The sequence below is a fragment of the Etheostoma spectabile genome, chromosome 1, assembly GCF_008692095.1.
Source record: "Etheostoma spectabile isolate EspeVRDwgs_2016 chromosome 1, UIUC_Espe_1.0, whole genome shotgun sequence".
In the NCBI taxonomy this organism is placed as follows: Eukaryota; Metazoa; Chordata; class Actinopteri; order Perciformes; family Percidae; genus Etheostoma; species Etheostoma spectabile.
This window is the reverse complement of record NC_045733.1, coordinates 10,354,253-10,379,407: the sequence shown is the minus strand read 5'-3', so window position 1 is coordinate 10,379,407 and position 25,155 is coordinate 10,354,253. Positions and strand designations below refer to the sequence as shown.

At 39.4% G+C, this 25,155-nt stretch overlaps 1 protein-coding gene across 1 annotated transcript in view; it reads left to right on the top strand.

The window, feature by feature from the left end:
• Positions 1-2,502: 2,502 nt before the first annotated feature.
• The window catches only part of ddb1 (damage-specific DNA binding protein 1), a 54,351-nt gene continuing 31,698 nt past the window's right edge, over positions 2,503-25,155 (top strand). The window contains exons 1-13 of the mRNA XM_032517876.1: positions 2,503-2,710; positions 3,635-3,783; positions 4,477-4,593; positions 4,986-5,207; positions 7,079-7,193; positions 7,717-7,814; positions 13,430-13,588; positions 16,069-16,152; positions 16,534-16,650; positions 18,570-18,672; positions 19,362-19,437; positions 19,530-19,638; positions 23,632-23,810. Of these exons, the coding sequence (XP_032373767.1) occupies positions 2,650-2,710; positions 3,635-3,783; positions 4,477-4,593; positions 4,986-5,207; positions 7,079-7,193; positions 7,717-7,814; positions 13,430-13,588; positions 16,069-16,152; positions 16,534-16,650; positions 18,570-18,672; positions 19,362-19,437; positions 19,530-19,638; positions 23,632-23,810 (1,589 nt within the window). The 5' untranslated portion in view covers positions 2,503-2,649. The remainder of the gene's footprint in view (positions 2,711-3,634; positions 3,784-4,476; positions 4,594-4,985; positions 5,208-7,078; positions 7,194-7,716; positions 7,815-13,429; positions 13,589-16,068; positions 16,153-16,533; positions 16,651-18,569; positions 18,673-19,361; positions 19,438-19,529; positions 19,639-23,631; positions 23,811-25,155) is intronic.

Here is a 25,155-nt window from a genome sequence, read left to right as displayed (position 1 = left end):
TTTTAGTGACTTATTTTGCACACACTTTACAAACCCATCTTTATGCATCTTGCACTACATTTACACTACATCCTTATCTTTGTTTCTTTTTTCAGTTGTTTGAATATTAAAGTTTTGAAATGCCATCAAGTTTGCCTGTTCATTCCTTCCTACTAATATAACTTTTGTATGTATGTACGTGTGTATTTACAGTACATACATACACACATAGAGTATGGGTGTTTGTTTAAGGTTAGGGGAATAAGCTTTTCTTAACGTTCTGGGAACGTTCCCTGAAGGTTTGTTTTGGTTGTAGTTTGGTTGTCTGCTGGTTAATTGGAAGGTTTTCTTAACGTTCTGGGAACGTTCGTTTTTGGTTACAGCGAACGTTCCCCTAACGTTAAGAGACCGTTTTCCGTAACGTTCGCTGAGGGTTGCAACGCTAAGGGAACGTTCCCCTAACGTTCGCTAAAGGTTGCAACGTTAAGGGAACGTTCCCCTAACGTCGCTAAAGGTTGCAACGTTTTCGGAACGTTCGCCTAACGTTCTCTAAAGGTTGTAACTTTTAGAGAACGTTAGGAGAACGTTCCGAGAACGTTCGCGATAACCAAAAACGAACGTTCCCGAACGTTAAGAAAACCTTCCAATTAACCAGCAGACAACCAAACTACAACCAAAACAAACCTTCAGGGAACGTTCCCACAACCAAAAACGAACGTTCCCAGAACGTTCTGGGAACCAAAAATTGTTAGCTGGGACAGGGTTTACAGGTTGTACTCAGACAGTTAAAGAAGGATTGTACTGTGTAAAAAAACTAAAACAAAAATCAATAAAATAACACTAGCCTCCTAGGAGTAAAAATATCAACAAACAAAAGGAAAGAATAAAGCAGCCAACAAAATAGCCTAATTCATTATTTATGCGTTTATTGTTGCCAGATTCTGCCCTTTTAACAACGTGTTTTTAATGAACAGTGACAGGTATTTAAAGGTGCTCTAGGCTACAACATTTGTTGTCACATACATTAAACATCTCCTCACTATCCGCGAGCTGCCTGTCACCTGAACACACTGTAAAAAACATCTCCTCACTATCCGCGAGCTGCCTGTTTCCTGAACACACTATAAAAAACATCTCCTCACTATCCGCGAGCTGCCTGTCTCCTGAACACACTATAAAAAACATCTCCTCACTATCCGCGAGCTGCCTGTTTCCTGAACACACTATAAAAAACATCTCCTCACTATCCGCGAGCTGCCTGTTTCCTGAACACACTATAAAAAACATCTCCTCACTATCCGCGAGCTGCCTGTCTCCTGAACACACTATAAAAAACATCTCCTCACTATCCGCGAGCTGCCTGTCTCCTGAACACACTATAAAAAACATCTCCTCACTATCCGCGAGCTGCCTGTCTCCTGAACACACTATAAAAAACATCTCCTCACTATCCGCGAGCTGCCTGTCTCCTGAACACACTATAAAAAACATCTCCTCACTATCCGCGAGCTGCCTGTCTCCTGAACACACTATAAAAAACATCTCCTCATTATCCGCGAGCCCAGGACACCCCAGGCTCCAACAAAAATAAACTGTGCCAACCTGCAAACATAAACAGTGTACCAGCCGATAACCGACAAGAAGGATTTGGGTATTGGGGTTGGAGGGTTAGAGTGCGGAAGGGAGGGGGAGGGGACGGGATGAGGAGGAGGGAGGGGAAAGCTAGCCTCCGTTTTGTTTGACAAAACTTCAAGAACTGACATCAACCAACATCGCTTATGCCATTTTTCCATTAATGGTACCTGCTCGACTCACCTCGGCTTGGCTCGACCACGGTGCCCCCGTCCTCCTTTTCCATTGCAGATTAGTACCGCCTCATGAGCCGAGCGTGGCTAGTCGTCATACCAGGAATGTCGTGACCTGACGTGACACACACACCGCTCTCGGCGTGTTGACAAATTAGTTTCTAATGAATCTGGAGGCAGCAAAAAAAAAAAAACTGGATAAACTAGATTCTCTTTGACCAATCAGCAATCTGCAGGTTTTTTACGTCACCTTTTACTTGTTAGCAGGTACCAGGGACTTTTTTGAAATGGAAAACCAAAAAAGGCAAGTAGAGTCGAGTAGATACCATGCAGTTAAAAAACTTCATTAGAGCACCTTTAAGAACAATTACACATGGCATGTGTAATGACATACATACTGGTTTCACTCTCTCTTCACTAAATGCACAGTAGCATTTGTCCTGCTGTACTAGAAATGTATAGGCATCGTAATCCTAAAGGATTCAATTCAAAAACATGAAAATCCTGTGGGACTTTTGGGTTTATTGGAATAAAAAGTACAATACTTTTGTCTGAATAATAGTGGAGTATAAGTATACAGTTGGAGAAAATAGAAATACTCAAGTGAAGTAAAAGTACCTATTATACTTGAGCATAGTAGGCTGCTTGAGTAAACGTACTGAGTTACTTTCCATTACGGAGTGGTCGTTGAAACCAAAAGCCTCCGCGACAGAGGGGGCGCTCTAACTCAGCGTCACCGCTCTTTCGCTGCCGTTGTACCTAAACGGCTCAGCTAACTACTTCCGGGAGTTTTATTTTCAATGATTTTGTCACTTGTGTGGGATTAAAACACTACTCTGGTGTTTGTCTTTTGTTGTTGTCAAAAATGTCGTACAACTACGTAGTTACAGCTCAGAAACCTACGGCAGTCAATGCCTGCGTCACAGGTAAATATCCGCTGTTCGTCTTCGCAGTTTTCCAGTGGTTGGACATTTGCCACCTGCGTGCTAGCTGTGCTCCCGCGCTGCAAGTAAAGTGCTCCAGACAGGCCTGCGGTAGCTGCTAGCTGTTGTTTTGCTAAGTCAAATGTTCACTCACTATTCCAGGCATACTCGTCTGTATGCAAGTCTTGACACACACGTCTCTAATCTGTTTATGTCTTGGTCGTTCTAACGCACATGACGACCTGGTGGACCTTTCGTTAGTTCTTCTTTTGGCTCTAACGTTAGCTGTTGCGGTGCCTACTTTGGTTATCGTTACCGCAGATGAAAATGCGTTTTCTCTTGCTGACAAACATGATCATGCCACTGCGCAGCTATTCCAAACTGCGTACATGCATACAGAGGGTATTTGGCAATCTGGTATAACCGGAGTGACCATAAGTATCTCGGATCATGAAGCTAGTTGAGTGAAGCCTGAGCCTGGTTCCTGGTTAGTCTATCAGATGTGAATATTTATGTCTTGCTTTCCTCTGTTTCGCATCCTTAAAGTATTGTAGAATAGTATAGTAGATAAAATATGTTTTACCCAAAAAACATTATTTCAATACATTATAGGTAGGGCTCAGGAACTTTATAGTGGGAGTTATTATTTATGACTGTTCATAGGCTGACATAGTAAATTGAAGTCATAACTAATGCAACAATCTATAAAGAAAATAATTGTTAGTTGCCACCCTAGTCTAAATATCTTTTTAGAAGCACCAATAAGCACGTCCCAAATGTCGTCACACTATCAATACAAAACTATTTGGTCAAGAAAAATCAAGTCAATATTGCTGCTTGGTCCCATTCCTGTTATTTGTTTACCTTTTTAGTCATCTTTTACTCCACTGGTCTTGCCTAACCAACCGAATGTTGGTGTGTCTCCAGGTCACTTCACCTCTGCTGAGGACCTCAATCTGCTCATAGCTAAAAACACACGGTTGGAGATCTATGTGGTGACAGCCGAGGGGCTGAGACCCGTCAAGGAGGTGGGCATGTATGGAAAGATTGCTGTCATGGAGCTCTTCAGGCCAAAGGTAAGGGTTGTGGGTGGGTGTGGTTGGTAGCGATGTGTAAACATTTTTTTAAATTAACTAGTTGGTGGGCTGGTAACTGGTCAACTAGTTTGTCTCACTGAAGATGTGTTTGTATTTTTTTGTTGCACCGCTATAAGGATTCTCCTCTTGAATGTTCTTCTATATTGCTCCTGGCAGATGTCTGTGCCAATTGTACTGCCCTTCCACTGTATGGTATGGCTCTGTTCGACTCACGGTTTTGGTATCAATACTTTTCTCTTTCGTTTTCCACTGCGATAGTAACCCCACAGTGTATGCAGGATTCTAAACTGATTGCCATTGGCGCAGCTCGGTACCTCAACCAAGGCGGTACCAAAAAACGTGCCAGGTACTATCCACAACTTTTGCTAATGGAAAACCAAAAAAGAGCGTGTCGAGTCATACCGTACTACGCAGTGGAAAAACTGCAATGGTATGATGTTATCTTAATGATCTAAATTTAAAAAAGAAAAAAAAAAACATCCTGAAAGGTCGTTATTATGAATCTTGGCCTGAAAAAAAAACATCACCTCGAGTAGATTAGTTGCTGTTGACTGTACAGTGGATTCATAGGCTGGTCATGCTGCCCCTACTAATTAGACTGCTGGAATTAATTTAAAAGCAGACCTCTGCATGTTTGATCTTAGATTACTTTTTTTCCCTCCATTTGTTCAGGGTGAGAGCAAGGACCTGCTGTTCATTCTCACATCCAAGTACAACGCCTGCATCCTAGAATACAAACAGAACGGGGAGAGCATTGACATCATCACTCGTGCCCACGGCAATGTCCAGGTGAGACTGCCATACAGTTATTTAAAAATATGATTCCTGAAATTCACTATATTCCAAGTTTTCCTTAATAAACCTGATTTCTTTTTCTTTCTTTTTTTAGGTATTATCATCATTTTGGATTCATGACAAAAGTTATTAGAATATGCTGTAATTTAAATTAGCAAGAATATTTTATCTAACATGTCAGTGGCAATCATTTCCTTAACAGGGTTTATAGCAGCAAAGTTGTGGAATTCGTAGGTCTCATTTCAACGTACAGTATAAAAAGCTGATAAAGCTTAACTAAGCTTTACTATTTAACAGCTGCCTGAGAACACAACACATGTAATTTATTTAATTTTTAAAGTGTCCTGCTGACCTTAAACGTTTCTAAGTTGAATGCTCTTTTGCAGGATCGTATCGGGCGACCATCGGAAACGGGCATTATCGGAATTGTAGACCCAGAATGCCGTATGATTGGCCTGCGGCTGTATGACGGGTTGTTTAAGGTGATCCCATTGGACCGGGACAACCGTGAGCTCAAGGCCTTCAACATCAGACTGGAGGAGCTGCAGGTTATCGATGTTCACTTCCTGTATGGCTGCCAGGCCCCAACCGTCTGCTTCATCTACCAGGTACTGCAGGAGGAGTGGTAGAGTCACTGTGTCCACCTTCGGACACGTAATGTCTCGTTCTAGCAAAACATCTCTTCAAATAAAATAATCAATAATCTAATAATGTTTTCGGTGAATTTTAATGGTGTAAAACTAAAGTGTAACTTCTTACCTTTCTAACAGTATATAGTTTTAACTATCTACTTTAGCTTTTTCTTTACAAGAGTTGGCTAAAGTAGGCTATCGCCGGTGAATTAGCCGTGCGCTACCCTTAGCCATAACCGGACATCGCTCTCTCCTCGCTGTAAACACTGAGCGTGCCTGGGTATTAGTCCATTGACAATTAAAGAAAGTCCCATCAATGCTGTCAAAATTACCGTATCTTACCTCTGTCCTTCACAATAAAATGCCATGCTTTAACAACTCTGAATTATGCAATAAAAGCTCCTTCATTGCCAGTACATTAAAAATAGAAACTATTTAATAGACTATACTAATACTAAATTATATTAATAGAAGATACTAACTATAACTTTTTAGAGGGAAAAATCCTCGCCCAAGCGTTCCTACTTCTTTTCCTCATCTAACTCACTTTTGTATACTAATTAGACATCTATCGGAAACGTAAAGTACCGCAAAAAAAAACAGAAAGCGCTTCAGGTTGGAAGTGTCCGAATATGGCCAATAGCAGCGATTGGTGTACAAATGATCTATTATGTGTTCAGTTAATTGAATGGTGTTTAAGTAAAGTGTAACTTCTTACCTTTCTAATGGTATATAGCATTAACTCTTTACTTTAGCTTTTGCTTAACCGAGCCGGTTACTGTGTACGCTGTGTACGCTAGCGGCTAAAGTACGCTATCGCCGGTAAATTAGCCGTGCGCTGCCCTTGGCTATACTGGACACCGCTATCTCCTCGCTGTAGACACCGGGCCTTGCTGTGTATTAAGTCCATAGACCGTTAGCTAAAGAGAGTCCATCAATGCTGTCAAAACTACTGGATTTTACTTCCGTCCTCACAATAAACTACCATGCTTCAACAACTCTGAATTATAAAATAAGAGCTCCTTAATGTCCAGTTCAGTAAAAATAGAAACATTTTAGAGGGAAAGATTGTTGCCTGAGTGTTCTTACTTCTTTCCCTCATCAAAGTCACTTTTATACTAATGTATATATAGAAAAACTCATATGTAGATTGTTAGATGGGTATAGATTAATTCTGCTAACGTTTTGGTGATGATCGGAAATGTAAAGTACTGCAAAAAGACCGGGAAAAAAAACTTCAGGTCGGAAGTGTCCGAATATGGCCAATAGCAGCGAGTGGTGTCCGGACACAGTGACGCTAGCTGCTTGATGTGGGATTGTGTGTTTAAGGGAATAGGAAAGACTGTTTTCATTTTTAAGTGTTCTTTCGAACCCATAGTGACATTAAAATATTGTATTGTAGTATTGTGTGACAGCAGTTTAATTGTTAATTTTAAAGTTGCCCCTGTGGAGTGTTCCTGTAAGCAATCAAATGTTGTTTACATTCTGTACTACTCACCAAAATGCATTGTGTGTGTCCTTGAGATCTAACAGACGTGTTAAGTTTGTCACCTTCCACATAAACTTTGCAAAGCTGTTTTTTAAGTATTTAAAATCCAGCATTGTTCCATTTTCACTAGATTGCAGTCTTCTTCTGCCTTTGTTGGCACATTACAGCATATCTTGCTGGGTTACTGCCCTGTGTTGATCTGTGGAATCTTGCACCAGCATGCAGAAAAACAACAACACAGACCCGCACATTAAATAAAATGCTCCATAGTGTTTCTAGAAGTCTAAAACCCCACATGGAACCTAAACTTGATGCCATGTTGTCCTCATTCAAGCCATTTCTTTGTTGTGTACGGTAGGACCCGCAGGGACGCCATGTGAAGACCTACGAGGTTTCTCTGAGGGAGAAGGAGTTCAACAAGGGCCCCTGGAAACAGGAGAATGTGGAAGCTGAAGCATCTATGGTCATCCCGGGTAATCAGAGCATATACTGTACACTTTACTGAATCAATCAGTTCATCAATTAGTAAATCAACAGAAGCACTGCTAATGATGTTTTTTGTCATCTGGATTTTGGTAGTAGAATTGTTTTCTAAATGGCTTTTACGCATTTCTTTTCATTTTAAAGAAAGACCTGATCAAAATGAGTTTTACCCATTAATCAAACTAAAACAAGCACTTATGAAGGGATGATTCAGATTTAGTCTTTTGCATAAGATGGTAAGAATTATTAAAAACATTCTAAACCACAGCACATACAGTACATTGTCCATGTCTTAAAAAACATATTTAATGCATATTTGATGCTTTAGTCTCCTCTCAGAACCCACTGTATTGTAGATGAATAAAAAATATAGATGTAATTGATGAATTGATTATGAAAATTTTCTTTATTTCAGCACAACTTATACCTGTTTAGAACGTACTCTGTCATATGTTTGCTCCTGAAATTGGACAAATGTAGCACTGACTTTCTTCTTCTGTGCTTGTATTTTAGTGCCAGAGCCATTTGGTGGAGCTATAATCATAGGACAAGAGTCCATCACCTACCACAATGGAGATAAATACTTGGCCATTGCACCACCTACTATCAAGGTAAAAACGTCAAATAATGGGTGTTGATAATGCTCTGTTTTCATTGGTCTCATTTAAAAAGTAGAATACTTAGTTGTTCTTTTTAAACCCTCCTGCTTTCAATATTGTTTATCATTCAGCAGGAATTCAGTTGCAATATTTAATGCAATTGTAGAATTGATTTACATTGTGTCTTGTAACACACCAAGAATAATGTTACTTTCATAGTGTAATACTATTGTAACTCCTATTTGTAATTGGGAGGTAAAGCAAATGGCAGCTCTTTAGCCCCATTTCATGTTAAGCTACCAGCTCTGCAGGGGAGGCTGCATAGAGAGCTCAACGGTGTTTCTTGCCTCCAATGTCGCCTTCCAGGCACCTAATCCTAGCTTCATTTAAAGCAAAGCATCCTACTGGCATGACGATTGAAGGGTTTGTCATAGCAATGAACATTTTAGTTATATAAATGCGTTCCATACTGTTGGATCTCAGCAAATCTCAACAATTCTGTAGAAACTAAGTAATGTTACTTGCAGTGTTAAGGTAATGCACCGTCATTTCTTTGTATTTTTGCCATGTTTCTTATTGTTTTGTCAAGTTACACAGAAGTTTTGTGGGGAAATTGAGTCCCAGGTGCGTAGTAGGCCTGCACAATTATTGTTATAAAATCAAGATCTTGATTCAAAAAAAAAAATTGTGGCAGAGAATCGTGATATCAATTCTAAGCTAAAAAATGGTCATTCATGTTTTTCCCCAATTCGTGCAGGCCTAGTGCATAGCTCTTTGAATGAAGTAAAATAAAAATGGTGGTAGCAAAAATAGTCATCAGAATTTCTATTATGTGAACATGTTAACACAATTTTGCTGCATGACCCTAAGGTGTACTTGTTGGAGTTGATTTGTAAAGAACCTTGTTTTGATATAAAGGGACATTTAAAGACAGGTTTATACCTGCTGTGATGGAGACTGAAGTTGCTGTACTGCTCTGCTCACATCTCAAGGCTGCTTCTATAATTAGAGAATGTTCTATGACTGTTGCGCTGCTTTTGGTACCGTGGCCTCATAAAGTTTGGAAAGAACATTTCAAGTTGTTCAGATGTAGTAGCTTCTGATTTAGAATAACTCAACTTTATGTCTTTATTGGCTGTGGGATAACTAACCTATCAGTCTGATATAGGGGTGATTGATTTATGCTTTTTCTGATTAACTTGGTCATTTTGGAATACAATATCCAACTTTCTATCCATTTCATCTGTTTGTAGGGGTGTCACGATTCTCCAAATCCATTTTCGATTCTAAGGACACCGTTCTATTCGATTCTTGATTTTTACAGTTATTTATATTTTAAAGCAGAGGTTGCTATGCCATTTTTAGTCTAGACTTTCATGCAAAATAATATCTGACCTTTGATTGCAAAGTACCACACTACATTGTCAAATTTTAAACATTTAACATAATGTAACAATAACTTATATCTTCAGTCAATTGGAAACTTAACACAAATCAAAATAACCTGTCATCTAGGGCTGGGCGATATAGAGAAAATCAAATATTATATTTTTGACCAAATACCTCTTTCACTACACCAACGATATTGTAGTGTTGACTATTGGTGCTTTCACAAAATATTTACACAATGAGATTTTTGATAGTCATCAGTAATAGGGATATAATGACTCAGTGGGTAAAAGCAAATAATAGAACAGTCTGGTAAGTTCAGAAAATGACATCACTTTACTGCAATGCAGCCTTTAAAACCAGGAACTAGACAACACTTCATATTACGAAATACAAAATCTAAGACGATATCTAGTCTCATATCTCGATATTGATATAATTTTGATATATTGCCCAGCCCTACTGCCATCTAGCTTCTCTTTTGTAACTGCAGTTCTCTTCTTCCAGAAGATGACATTCAAGTTCACAACAAAACAAACAAAACAATAAAACAGCCATGTCCATAGTCTTCTCTGAACAATTAAGTGTCTTACATGCACATAGCAGAGTTTGCAAACTGTCTTTTTTGTCAACGTTTGCGTTGTCCAAAATACTTTCACACCGGCGACTTCAGTGGAAGAGGATTGGGGTTCATGTTTTCAATGTTTCCATTTTTGTAATTCAAAGTTCGAGCTTGCGACTTTGTGACACCCTTACCCATTTGCTATTTGATCACAGTAGGTTTTAATTAATAGTGCATGTGACGTGTAAGTTTGACTTTGCTTAGCCCACTTTGCAAAAAAATACCAAGATGTACATTGTGTATCATTCAGCCGAAAAATACTAAGACTGGCATACCGGTTCTACAGTGCTGGGATAAAGTCTGACATCCGGCACGTCTCTCATGCTCCAGATGTACCTCCCTTTTCACTATCTCTGCTATCTCTTTGCCAAAAACACAGTCACTGCATCCAGGGATTACCGCCCCCCAAGACGGTTTCGATTGGTTTAGAGAAACGCAGCCAGACCATACTCTAGCGCTGACACGGCGCTGTGGAGATAAGTCTGGCAATGCGAGACTAGTATGTGACTAATGAAACCCCACTCGTACTAAAGCTGAAGTGTTTTTATTTTCCCCCAACACCTAATGGAACATCAGTATTCAGCTGAAACACCCTCTTCTGCAGTGTCAAGGAAACAGAAGCATATCCTTTGATGGATAACAACATTTTTGGCAGTTAATTATTAAATTGTCACTCAAGAGCACAGAAGTGAAAAACAAATGTGAGACACCAAACATTCTGCCAGCGTGGAGGTCTGCTGGATGTGATATATGCAAGCAGACTGCTTTCGCTTGTTGAGTCTAACAAGGCAAGGCAGCTTTATTTGTATAGCACATTTCAGCAACAGGGCAATTCAAAGTGCTTTACACAAAATCATTAAAACAGATAAAACACAAGTACAAACAGTTAAAAGTCATAAGCATTAAAAATCAATAAGACACATGAATAGACAGTTAAAAACAAAATAGAAACATTAGGACACATAAAACACAAGAATAAAAGTTACAGTGCAGCATAAGAAAGAAATGAGCATTAAACAATTAACAAGCTAATTACCCGCCATTCAGTCGAGAGAGGGATGCTAGAGGTTTGTGAAAATAAAGTAGATCCACCATTTGACCAAAGATGTTAACAATACCACAGGCAGGAGGATTGTGTAGTTTTGTAAAGGTTCGATCAAGTGAGAAATTGACTCAGCTTGTACTGTAGACAATAACAACAACATTATCTTCTGTTGAAGGAAAAGTAGAGGAAGCTCAGTCACACTATGTGATTTTATTTATTTTTTTATAACAATACCAATCATGACTACTGTTCTAGCCAGCGCATAGTGGAGACAGGAACTCCAGTTTAAAGCTTAAAGCTTTTTTCTAAACATGTTAGGCAGGCGGGTTAGGCTTGCATTGTCAGGCGGCCCAAATCTAACCGGGACTGAAAGCTGAGCGTGACGCTGACAATATCCCAAGGGAGTTTTGTTCAAGTGGAAAGCAGAAGAAGAGAAGGGATGTTTTACTCCTGTCGTAGTTTGCGGTTCAGTCGAATTCTCTTACTTCACTCTGTGTGGTTATGCAATTTTATTTGGGAAGCATTTCTTATATAATGTATAAAATGCAGACATGCATTAAAAAAAAAAAAAGAAATCATGTAATTATAAGCAGAGTTTATGAATCCCAGCAGGTTGCTATTAGAAGCTAGTATTAGCTTATTACAGATATATAGGTTTCAGCATATATGTCAGCTGATAAGTCTCAATATATGGCAGTACAGAAATACCAACGATGGGTTTCAGGTCATTTAGAAACAGTGTTGCTGTTGCATAAGCTGTCCTCCAGAGAGCGCTGACACATCATTTTTCCACTGTAAAATGCCTGATCAATACATGTTTTGGTTCATAATGCTTCAATCATACAATTGAAGGATCCTTATTAACATGCTTGTTTATGTAAAAATATGAATATCTGCCAATGTATCCTTAGATTACCTTTTCAAACCTCAATATCAGCACTGCCCTTAAAAAAATCCATATCACTTGTGTTCTTCTTATCAATAATTAGGGGTGGGAATCTCAGGATTTGACGATTTGATTCTAAACCGATTCTAAACCGATTATCTCAACTAATTAAAAAAAAAAAAAAACATAAGTCAGAGTCTTAGAGAATGCAATATTTGTCATGCACAAGATATATATATTTTATTGGATACAGCATTCAAACAGAAATAAGACTCCATTTCGTGTTTCCAGAACAAACAGTTTTTCCAAATAAATGTCAATGTGGTCTTGTCCCGTATTCCCCCCCCACACGGTAGCCAGTTAACCACCACCAACAACAACAAGTAGAAAAGACATAAAACCAAAACAAGTAATTCAATTACTAGACATATGAATGCATATGTACACATTTACCCTTGTAGACACGCACACACATTAACGCATTTCTTTTTTTTTTTGTTTTTTTTTATATACTGTATATCGGCCGATATATACACTCACCATCCCCCACAGTCACCAGATCTCAGCCCAGTAGAGCATCTTTGGGATGTGGTGGAACGGGAGCTTTGTGCCCTGGATGTGCATCCCACAAATCTCCATCAACTGCAAGATGCTATCCTCTCAATATGGGCCAACATTTCTACAGAATGCTTTCAGCACCTTGTTGAATCAATGCCACGTAGAATTAAGGCAGTTCTGAAGGCGAAAGGGGGTCAAACACAGCATTAGTGTGGTGTTCCTAACAATCCTATAGTTGAGTGTGTTTAAAAAAAAAAAAAAAAAAAAATCCAAAACTCCTAACATGGTTGACAATTTAATTTTTTAAATATTCATTTATCAGAATCATTTATTTGTCATTATAAATGATTTTAAAAGATGCTGATACCAATAGATCGTGAAATTAATGATAACGATAATATCGGCCCGCCGATATATCGGTCGGGCTCTAGGATCGGCCTTAAATTTCCTTCATCGGTCGGGCTCTAAACTCCAAGTTGTTGTCCATTATCCCGTCCTCTTTTAGTCACTCTGATTTCTGATCTGTACATCTCTGGAGACAGTAACTTCTAAATAAAAATCAACATATTTAAAAAAAAAGAAAAGAAAAATCCATTATTAACTTATCAGAATCGAGCATTGAATTGTTATAGAGAGAATTGCGATCCATCTAAGAATCCATTTTTCCCTCCACCCCTAATATTAGTATGCCTGTGCTGTGTGTCACATTACATTTGTTATCCACTTTCAAATTATAGTTTCTCAAACATGAAGTAAATAATACATAATTTTGGATCTTTTGTGTTGCTCCGCCGGTCGTCTACTCAGGGTCCTGACGTGAAGGCAGTGCTGAAGTGTTAATCTGTGCTTTTCATGGCAGTTAAAATTTGAAGAGTCTGTAGCTCTGTGAGTCATATTTAAGCTGTACGTTGGGGAAGTTGTATGGTTTCTTAATGAGAAAGAACAAACCAAACCTTGCGAAGACAGGTCTCTGCCTGTACTTAGACATGCTCATATCATTTATATGGATAATGCATGAGGTGAGGATGTAGACTTCATCTGTACTGGTGTAATGCAACAAGCTCTTGCAGCTCCTCCACTGCTAGTGTTATTTTAATGATTTGTTTGTGTTCCACTCTCATTTACAGCAAAGCACCATCGTCTGTCACAACCGGGTGGACCCCAATGGCTCTCGCTACCTGCTGGGGGACATGGAGGGACGTCTGTTTATGCTGCTGTTGGAGAAGGAGGAGCTCATGGACGGCACAGTGGCGCTCAAAGACTTGCATGTGGAGCTGCTCGGAGAGGTCCTCCATTTATCTTATTCTCTTTGTCTCCTTATCTCTCTCTGTCTCTTCTGTTTATCCACCTGCCTGTCCTCTGGCATTTCTCCCATCTGTTTCTCTCTACCTGGCTTGACTACTCTTTATGTTGCTTGTTGATTTTTTTTTTTTTTTTCACTTGCTGCCTTTTTCCTGTCAATACTCTCTTTTAATGGTTTTAGACCTGACAGTAGTTAATGGATCCGTCTACACGTGTAGGGAAGATGAGAAAAAATTATCCCACCTCTTTGTCGCTAGCTTGCCAGGGTGTCATTTCCCTTTTTTTAAGTTGATTTCCACAATGACATTTTATCAATACTGGGCTCAAAACAAATCTCATCATAAAGGCACACAGCTTTTTGTCTTCTAATGACTTGGCATGGAGATTAGAAAGGTAAAATGTGGCCAAGTGATGCTGGAACTAGACGCTTTTCAAATTGTTTATTTAGCTTTAGAAGTAGGAGAATCTTCTCAACGCATAAAGGATAAGTTCATGTTTTTAGAATGAGTGGTACTGTAAATACAGTACTACAGAATAGGAAAGTCATAAATTCCACCACTGCCAAAATAACTTTTTTGAACATTAGGCTTTTTTTCCTTCTCTTCCATTTGGAAGGTGGCAAATAATTGGAATACAATTATCCGCCATCTATGTTAATACTTCATTTGTGTTTCTATATAGCTGAACAGAGTTGTCCCCATGGACACTTTTTGTTGCTTCAAGTTTACTGCAAATTATTTTTTTTTCATTATCAAGTATTCTGTCAAATTTGTTTTCAATTAATGGTTTAGCATGTTCCATCTGAAATTGCCAGAGCCTAAAGTGAACTCTCAGAATTGCTCATTTTGTGTGACCAACAGTAAAAGCAAAAGAATTCAGCGTTCAATGTTGACGTAAAGGGCAGCAAGCACAGCTTTGGTGTTCAAACTGAAATGATGATTAAACAAGCCAATCTGTTATGAAAGTTGATCATCAACTGAACTAGGAAAGTGTCCGTTCAGAGCATGCCTGATCAGAACGGGCCGATTGCGCTGCCTCCAGTATTGCTACTTGGAGCTTCTAGAGCAGTGATTCCCAAAGTGGGGGTCGGGACCCACAGGGGGGTTGCGAGCCAGAGAGGGGGGGTCGCAAGTTGATTTCCAGAAATAAAATAAAAATGTAAAAACGATTAGAAATAGCATATGTTAGCCATGATTTTAATACAAGATAAAACTAGTGGCTAAATTTTAAAGAAAACCAAGCAAATAAATAAAAAGGGAACAGCTCTTTTGATTTTCACGCCCATAGTGTGTGCGCGGTTGGGCGCAATGTTGATATACGTTTATAGTGGGGGGGGTCGCAAGTCACTTGCACCGTTACTTTGGGGGTCGTGGGCTGAAAGTTTTGGGAACCCCTGTTCTAGAGAACCTTCTTCACACTTGACACTGCACTGGGTCCTAAGCAATACCCTTACCATGACATAGTTGCATCCCCTAGCAATGCTAGAGTATACGCGTCATTTGCTTACAGCTAGCTATTTGGGATCAGGCTATTTCGAGGAACAAAAGTATTGTTCCGAAAGTTACGTTTCTGAAGCTTGAAATGTTAGTTTGCTACAATATAACATCTCCGGTCTCTCTTTCTTCTTCTGTTCTTGAATGTAGTGTAGCAAGCAATGGAGAGTGAGCGGTACCCAGCATGCTGTTTGGCAGTTAATAGGGGTCCCCTCTCAATACGCTTCACAGTGTGTACATAACCCACTACTAATGAATATGTGTAGGCCGTAGATCTCAAGAGCTCACACTCGACACTGCCCTTCCTATGGTCCTCAGCAGTACACCGGTCAAGTGTGAAGTCGATGGAAGGACAGAGGCACCTTCCATTCTAGTTAGATTATTGTGTATTGAGTAATTGATTCATCATTTTAGCACCACGACAGTACAAAATGGTGGCTCAGAAATGCTACCGCTTGTATTGATATCACATTGTTTTATGTGTGATCAGTGTTCTTTACAGACTTCTTACCAAACACAGAGCTTTGTGAATAAGGACGTAATGTGATTTGAAGGTCAAAGTGGAGAGATAAGGATGTATCGGCATTAATGTTCATTTATTTTTTAGTGTTATCATTTTGAAAAGTGAATGCTTTATTAATTTTTCAAGCAAAAATGCAAAGATTATTTGCTAGTTCAGCTTCTCTAATGTGAGGATTTGCTACTTTTTTTGTCTCATGTTATAGGAAACTGAATATCTTTGGGCTTTGGACTGTTGATTGGACAGAACAAGCAATTTGAAGACATCACTGTGGGCTCTGGGAAATTGGGATGGACATTTTTGTTACTACAGACTGACTGACAGATGGACTGTGACATCCACTGAACCATGCGGATAGCATTGCTAAAAAAGATTAAAAAAAATAATCGTAGTTGCAGTCATTGGGTGGAGATGGCATCAGCAATGTTTTTGTGTCTCTCTCCAATGACAGACGTCCATTGCTGAGTGTTTGACCTACTTGGATAATGGTGTGGTCTTTGTGGGCTCCAGACTGGGCGACTCCCAGTTAGTGAAGGTAAGCAGCAAGAGACAATTTCACACGCTCTACACCAACAACAATTCACAACATCATTAAATACATCAATTTTTTCAATCTTTAAATTGTTCCATAAATCTATTATGTCAGTTAAATAATTTTCTGCAGGTAATTCAATTATTTAATTTAAAGGGGAGGAGTATGGCAAAGTATTTGGTCCCTCCTTTGGGCTGTATTATCTTGACATTAGTTGTGAAGTACTTTTTAACATTTGCATTTTGTATTCGTAAAATTTATAATTTTGTTAATCTGCAACAGAAATCCATACAAAATGACACATCACATGTGTTGCCATGTTCACCATGTACTGCCCTCCTTTCTCATTGATGTGTAACGAGGGTTCTCTTTGTTTCTCTGCAGCTCAACGTGGACAGCAATGAACAGGGCTCGTATGTGGCGGTGATGGAGACGTTCACCAACCTGGGGCCCATCGTGGACATGTGTGTGGTGGACTTGGAGAGGCAGGGACAGGGCCAGGTAAACGCCACAAGCTCAATGCTTTTTTTTTTTTTTTTTTTTTTTTTTTTTTTTTTTTATTGCCGTGAAAAAGTCAATGTATTTTTTGCCACCAGCAAAGCAGGAAAGACGTAACACATGTTGCATTACAGCTACATATTGAAAGCAAATCATTCCGATAAAATAAAAGGTTACTGGATGCACTTTATATGTTATGGTGAGTCTCCATCTGTGTTTTTCCTCTCTATCGTCCCCTTTGTCACAGCCTTCAGGGACTCTTGGCTTATACCGCCAATGTAGCTGGTTTGTTGCGTCTTGTTAACAGTGTTTTTGTCAGCAGAATTAAGCATGCAACATACTACAGCACAAACCTGCCACTAGCCTGAATAGCCTAGTGCAAGTATTCTTGCTGACATCAAATGCACGGCTTCCTGTGCCTTTTTTACAGGCAGTCTGGGTGGTGTTCTTTTGTCTAGTCTCTTTTTTGTTGACAATGGTCCTTGTATGTCTGGAGTATTGCGCGCCTAGTATCCTATTTGCATCTATATGATTTAGCTGCACTGCAGTAACACCTGGTGTTAAAATGCATCTCTGGTACACAAACTTAAATTGGCTTCCTTGGTCCATTGCGGAAAAAAAAAAGGTCAGATTGCTGTGGATGTTATTTCCTCTAATAATATTTACACCCTTTTCTAAATCTGACAGTGAAGACCGGTCATTTTATATCTGCATCTATCTGAACAGTTCGTCATATTTAGCACTTCTATGTACTTAGGTTTGTTTACCTGAATATAATGGGATAAAACCCATATTGTCAATTTAAAAGGCAGCAAGAAGACAAAATGTTATGTTTCTACCCAGCAAAGAAGTGTCTTTGTTGTTCCTGTAATATCCTATATTTTCTCTTTATGTTGAATGAAACCAGATGCAAAATGAATCGGTCTGTTTTTGGCACATTCTTTATACATATTTCCAATATGATAGTTTGACAAAAAACATTGCTTGATTGAACATTTGTCCTTCTTTGTATCAAATCAGTGAGGCAGAGGGAGATGAAACGGTGAAGTAACGAGAGAGATACAGTACAGAAGGTTTTGTTGGCAGGGTTTGACACCAGGCCTCAGGATTCTTGATGTGGTTCCAAAGGCAGCGGTCCACTAGAGCGCAGAGCCTCTCTCTGGGTACAGACCAGCACACGTCTGCCACTTACTGTATTCATCCAAACACTCCAGCTCATTTTAGTCTGTTGGGGCCCACAGCTAAATCCAATAATTGTTTTAATTTGCCATTTGCACTAAATCCACAGAACATTTGACCTGGTTAATTGGTGCGGACACATTCCAAGACAGTTAAGACCGGACTGATGCACAAGCTGCAGGGGGAAAAATAACTCGACCCTCTCAAAAAAGGATGACAAATGATTGTATTCACAGAAGTGCTGCTGAAAACCAGATTGGGGTTTATGACGGATAAAATACAGTAACAAAAATGGTAATAAATACACAAACGCAATGTAGAATGTGCAGATTATCAGGATTTAGTCAGTCCTGTAGTGTGAGGGCATTTGAGAACACTCTTGGGCGAGTTAGGTGGGTTGCTGGGTTCACTGTGGTTATTTCCATTAGAATGAAGCTCTTGGGTGGCAGGTGGTAGACACTGAGATTATATGGCCTCTGGTATTAATCCTGTTAATGTGCCATGATGAATGAATAACATTCTGATGCTCTCTAGTCTCACTGTAACAGATTATTCACCTTCAGGGCATTGGAGCTCAATGCTGTTGCCATGTATGGACTGGCAATCTCAGAGAATAAACTGCTACTATTACTGCTACCACCACCGAAGCTGGCTATAATAACTAAATAAAAGTAAAATCTAAAGAAATAAAAGTAGGCAAATCACAGACCCCATATCTCAGTCAGTTTCTTTATGTCTTTCAGCTGGTGACATGCTCTGGTGCGTTCAAGGAGGGCTCCCTTCGGATCATTCGCAACGGCATCGGGATTCACGAGCATGCCAGCATTGACCTTCCGGGAATCAAAGGTTTGCGTGTTTTGTGTGTGTCTTTTCCACCACCTCCCTCTCAAGTCTTGACTTTATCTGGACTTTATTCCTTTCACTTCAACCTGCACATCTGTTTGCCTTGCCTGGCCAAGACGCCAGCTGTTGCCCATTCAAGCTCTGCGTGCAAGCGTTGGCAGATGACTCAGATGTCCTAGGTCTTGGGTCAGTCAGTACTTTCAAAAGAAATGGAGAAATTGCCAAACTTGGGTTTGGAAACATGTGTTTTCATTTAGCAAACCAATGAGCACTGCAATGTCTGCTTTAGGAAAGTGTCAGGTGGAAGAATCCCGTTAGGTTTAACAATGGCAGAGACCTCTTATTCCCAGAAAATGAGGTCCCTGTCCCAAGACTGTTCTCTCATGCTTAAATGAGACACACAGGTTAGGCTGTTAAGCTTCAGCTGTTTATTGACCATCTCTGCACTAAAAGCCTCAGGTGCTGCCTCTTGCCCCTGGCCACTTGATGAGAGACAATTATTCACTAAACCAATCAATAGCTCTCTGAGAGGGATCCGTAGCCTGTACATCTCCCAACAAGTTACAATTTGAAAGATGGAACAGTTAAAGATTGAGTTGAGTGTTGGCTGGACATAACATTTTTCTTGCTCTGCGGAATGTTGCATAAAGTAACTTTGATTTCTAACACCCTCTCTCGATTTCCCTTTCAAGGCTTGTGGCCACTCCGCTCAGAGGCAGGCCGAGAGACAGATGACATGCTGGTGCTGTCTTTCGTGGGACAAACACGGTGAGTGTTTGCCATACAGCATGCCAGATAAGTGTAGATAAGAGTCCATTTTGAATGCCTTTATCTGAACTTTAGAGTGTGTTTTTCCCTAGAGTGTTGATGCTGAGTGGCGAGGAAGTCGAGGAGACTGAACTCCCCGGCTTTGTGGACAACCAGCAGACATTTTACTGTGGGAACGTGGCGCACCAGCAACTCGTTCAAGTTTGTACACATACACACACACACCTCCGTTACATGTGCTATCAGTGTGCTTCACAAGAACATGCTTTGGTTAGAATAATATCAACGTCTAGTTCAAAGCAGAAAGAACATCTAATTTAACAAATTCTAAATTAATTATAAAAAAATAACTTATTCAACTGTGGCCTTTCTCCATTTAATGAGATATACTTTGCTGGAGCTGAATCATACATGATTCAAAGGGGAGTTGAGAATATGAAGGTGGCAAAAAGGACTTCATGCATTTTACACTTGGTTGAGATGAATATTGCACTTCATTTAAATTCAAGTTTTAGCCTGCCTTTTTTTAAATGAGGATGAAACCTGCTGGGAATTCTGCCAACTGTTAGACCCTCAACCATACATCTTTAGGTTGTTATGACAACACTGCTCGTGTTTGGAGGCAGGGACATTTTTACTAACTGTCTTGCCTCAGAGTTGGTATATTTACACAGAATTTACAGGCAGTAGCTCACTCTGGAGGAAGTTGGGTTGGGAACCGGAGGGTCCCGGTTTGAGGCGAGACGATATGCTTTTGTCCTGATTTGGTTCTTTCACAATACATGTGTGCTGATTTGATTTGTTTTGCGATTTCCATTTATTGCGGTTGTAGAAGTATTCAGATTTTTAGAAGTATTCAGATTTTAAGAGTATTGCGATTTGCTTTTCCTTCTTTAACAAAAATTAAAGTTGAATAATAAGATTCTAGAGACAATATATCACGATACATTTCTAAAAAGTAATTGTTTTCTAAAAAGAATGCAAATAGTGACATTTATTTCATATGTAAAGAAGTGCATAGCATGTATTTTCAGCTTTTTCTACTTTCTCATGCTTTCTGGCAAAGACAGTCATTTAAAATGATTGAAGTTGGTAGTTGCACTTAAACTGGCTCTAGAGTAACGTTTTTCCTTTGGCCTTCAGTGGTTTTATCAAAAATGACACTGTGGTGGACATTGTTGGGTCACTCAAATTAATGGACTGAAAGCAGGAACACAGAGACTGTGCCAATTTTCAGCGGGTTTGTTACATGAAAGGGTTGCTCAAAGTGCTAAACCCAATAAGAATGAATACCTGACACTACAGTTATTTGCTGCTTTTAGCCTCGGTAATGCTCATTAATTTGTTCCTCCTCTCCCACACATAGACTGTGTAATTGAGCTTTGCTGCTCTAATTAACCCTGCAATACAACTGTAGGCAGCATATTCAACAAGCCGACTGTGCATACCTGCCTAGCACGAAATTGCAAAAATCTAAAGAGGGGCTATGTTGCCAATGCTGAGCATCTAGAAAGACCCAGATATTCTTCTCAGGGCGAGTTGGAGACCAAACCAGAGCTAAAAGACCAATGGCTTCAGGGTTTAATAATTGGCCATAAACACAACTCCAAAGCGATAGTTGTGTTGCTTGCACACCAACATACAGTAGTTGTCTTTGGAGTATTTCTTCTTTGGTTACAAATTTCTTTTTAAACCTTTTGAAGTATTAGGGATGGCAGTGTTAGCCAGTCCAGGTTCCTGAGGATGAATCCTAAAGCCCAGTTAAGATTAAAGATTTGTGATGAGACGTAACCGTTTTAGAGTGTCGTAGGGAAAGTTGCAGCAGTGTGAACTGGCCCGTGTCCGCTCGACTTAATCTGGCTGAATCAGAGAAATAAAACGTTTCACCACTAAAAATTCAATTGTAGCGAGCATCTCACTATCACTACCATTGTCCACATTTATATTTAGACGCAACAAATGATATATCCAGCTACAAAACAAGCCTGAATGTTGGAAATGGAGAGAAGTACAAAGAGTTGTTGCTATGGAGATGATACCGTGTCTTGTCTCGTAGAATTGATGTGAACTGGCTGGTTCCAAACATTGCGGACCAACTCATTGCAAGAAGTTGCAAGTTTCAACTCGTCTAGTCGTGAATCTTTGGTCTGAACTGGGCTTAATGATTCTGCACCACTGTGAAATAATATTTTAGTTTTTTTAGTTCAATGGTTCCTGGACAAATTGCCATGCACTAATTACGCTGTGCTGTATTTATATAGCGCTTTTCCAGTCTTAACAACTGCTCAAAGTGCTTTTACATCAGATAACAACAGATAAACATTCACACACATTCACACTCCGATGCGCAGCACCGGGGGCAACTCAGGGTTCAGTGTCTTGCCCAAGGACACTTCAACAATAACTGCAGGGGCGGGGATCGAACCACCAACCTTCCGATTTGCAGGCAACCGCTCTACCACTGAGCAACAGCCGCCCATGTGCTTTGGACATCCCCTGACTTGTTTTCTTAGTGCTAATTAACAAATGTGAGCATGCCAAACTAACTGCGTGATAACATTAAAATCTACTGGTAAACATAGTACCTGCTAAACATAATGTTCACAGTCTCATTGTGAGCATGTTATCACATTTTAAAGAGTTTGCATCAAGTTAAAAGCACCTCTGTGCCAAAATGCAGCCTCACAAAGCCACTAGTGCTGCGGCTCCGCTTGTTTGGAACATCGACTGAGGTGGTACCACAGAAAGTACCAGGTACTATCCACAACGTTTGCTAATGGAAAACCAGAAAAGGAACTGTTCCAAGCGGGGCCAGCCATGCCATACTGTACAATGCAGTGGAAAAGAGCCATTAGTCTGGTTTGACACTTGCTGTTTCCCAACAGTATGTTCTGATACAGAACTTAAATTTAAACTGTTTTGGTTTCTTTAACCCTCATGTTGTTCTCGGGTCAAATTTTTCAAATTTTTTTTTCTTCTATTTTTAAAGCATTTTATATTTCAGAAAAATGGGATGTTGATAAAATGTGGGGGGGGAAAAAACGAGAGAAAAAAGTGTCAAACATTGGGAAAAAGTCAGAAAGAGTGATTAAAATGTTGGGAAAAGTGACCAAAACAATGAGAGGGGGAAAAAAACCTCTAAAATTTAAAATACAACTTTGAAAAAAGTGACTGAAACATTGAAATAGGGACAAAAGTGTTATTCATGGTTGACAGAAAGATAACACAAGGGTTACATGTGCTGTAATTTGCACTACAAACATAAACAAACTGCAGAAACTGAACAATATGATCTTCATAACTGATTTTCAAGGACTCATGATTCCTTCTCGATTATATGCTGTATTTTCACATTCATTCACACTCTTACATCTCCTTATGTTATGTGCTCCCCAGCAGTGCAACACCTCCATTTATAGTCTGACTGTTGTACCTGCTGCGGTCTGTTAAGGAAGCGTCTTCAGCACTTTTCTTTCTCTTTTTTTTGTCTTGTCTTGCTTCTTCAATGCTCTGTGATGCTCCACATCACATTATTCAAATTGTAATATTTAATTTGTAATTCTGTTTAACCTGAGGGACCTTTTACTAGCTATTCACAAGACTCTTTGATACAAATACAATTATAGTATTAGGTCTTGAAAACACAAATATCTTATTTTTTACTTATATCTTAGTTTTATCAATGGGATTTCTGGAATAAAATTGATCCTTCATTCCTTTCACTTCATTTGTGTTGTGTTTGAACCGCTGTATATTCTATTAATATAGTATAATTCTTGAAATAATGGGTTCTAGTGGGCAAAACGTCAGTGTAGCCTTCATTTTATTTTATCTTAAACATCTGTAGTATCTCCATCAGAATTGCTGAAATTGTTTTTAAACATCTCACGACTCAAGGAACTGATACATGCACCTTACCGGTATGTTAAATAATTTGAGACGATTAAATGGAAAGTATTTTATCTTCCCTCAACTATCACATGTGTAAATTGTAGAAAAGTTCTCTTTGCCATGAATCATTTCTTTTAAGTCACTAAAAAATGCATTAACAATCATAGCACATAACCACATATAAATGAGATTTGCTTTGATAGGGCTTTACGTTTAGGCTCCCAGTCTCCACAGCATCCTTCCTGTCACTTCCCAGAAATACTGTGCAAAAGAACATTAAAAAAAAACTGTGTGTGTCTGCAGATCACGTCGGGCTCTGTGCGCCTGGTGCTCCAGGAGAGCAAGGCATTAGTGAGTGAATGGAAGGAGCCACAGGGCAGGAACATCAGCGTTGCTGCCTGTAACCACACTCAGGTGGTGCTTGCCGTGGGCCGAGCCCTCTACTACCTGCAGATCCTGGCTGGAGAGCTCAAACAGATCAGGTAGGGCATGGATACAGACACAAGGGATACTCCCATTGCCAGTTTACTGATATTTAGGCTGTATTTGACATGCGCCTTACCTCCTATATTACAAACACAGCTGATCACGGCCATGCTATAAGCACTTTGAATCATATCCAGAGCTTCTTCTTTGTAACATCTACACAACAGTATATATACATCTACTGCATTTTACTACATTCCTGAATCTCTGGAGATCTCCTGGTATGACATTACAAAAGATCAACATCTACCACACGCTTTAAATCGTTTGACATTAAGGGAAATACACTGATTCACTTTCTTGGGGAGAGTAAGATAAGAAGGTTGAGAACAGCAGAAGATAACCATATACTTATATACCCTACATATTTACCGTACAGACACAAGATTGCCATAGACCATCTTATCTAAGTTTCGACAGGAAAGGGAATTAGCCTATTCCTCAAAATGTCAGACAATTCATATAAACCCCGTCGTGTCTGTCTGTGGGTTTGATGGTGCAATGCCTACAAACTGGGTCAGCTTGCAAATTCAGAAAAGCTTAAGAATAATAATAAAAAATTCTGTTGTGTTTTGGCTGTGATCTTAATAAAGATGCCCTTTAGCGTGCCAGTACCTTAATTTTTAGGTAACATAATCAACTTCAGAGGCTCTTAATCAATCCAAGATTTCGTACTCCAACTTACCATTATTAATAAATTAGTCAAACTAATAGAGTTGCAGGTTAAATTAATAGTTAATATGTAATATAATATAATGGAAGGGAGTCTTGATATACACACACACACACACACACACACACACACACACACACACACACACACACACACACACACACACACACACACACACACACACAATACAGGCCAAAAGTTTGGAACCACCTCTTCTCATTCAATGCGTTTTCTTTATTGTCATTAATATTTACATTGTAGATTATCACTGAAGCCATGAAAAGTATGAATGAAAACATGTAGAATTATAAACTTAACAAAAAAGTGTGAAATAACTGAAAACATGTCTTATATTCGAGTTTTTTCAAAGTAGCCACCCTTTGCTTTTTTGATAGCGCTGCAAACCCATGGTCTTCTCTCAATGAGCTTCATGAGGTAGTCACCTGAAATGGTTTTCACTTCACAGGTGTGCCTTGTCAGGGTTAATTAGTGGAATTTCTTGCCTTATTAATGGGGTTGGGACCATCAGTTGTGTTGTGCAGAAGTTGGGTTGATACACAGCCGACAGCCCGATTGGACAACTGTTAGAATTCATATTATGGCAAGAATCAATCAGCTAAGTAAAGAGAAACGAGTGGCCATCATTACTTTAAGAAATGAAGGTCAGT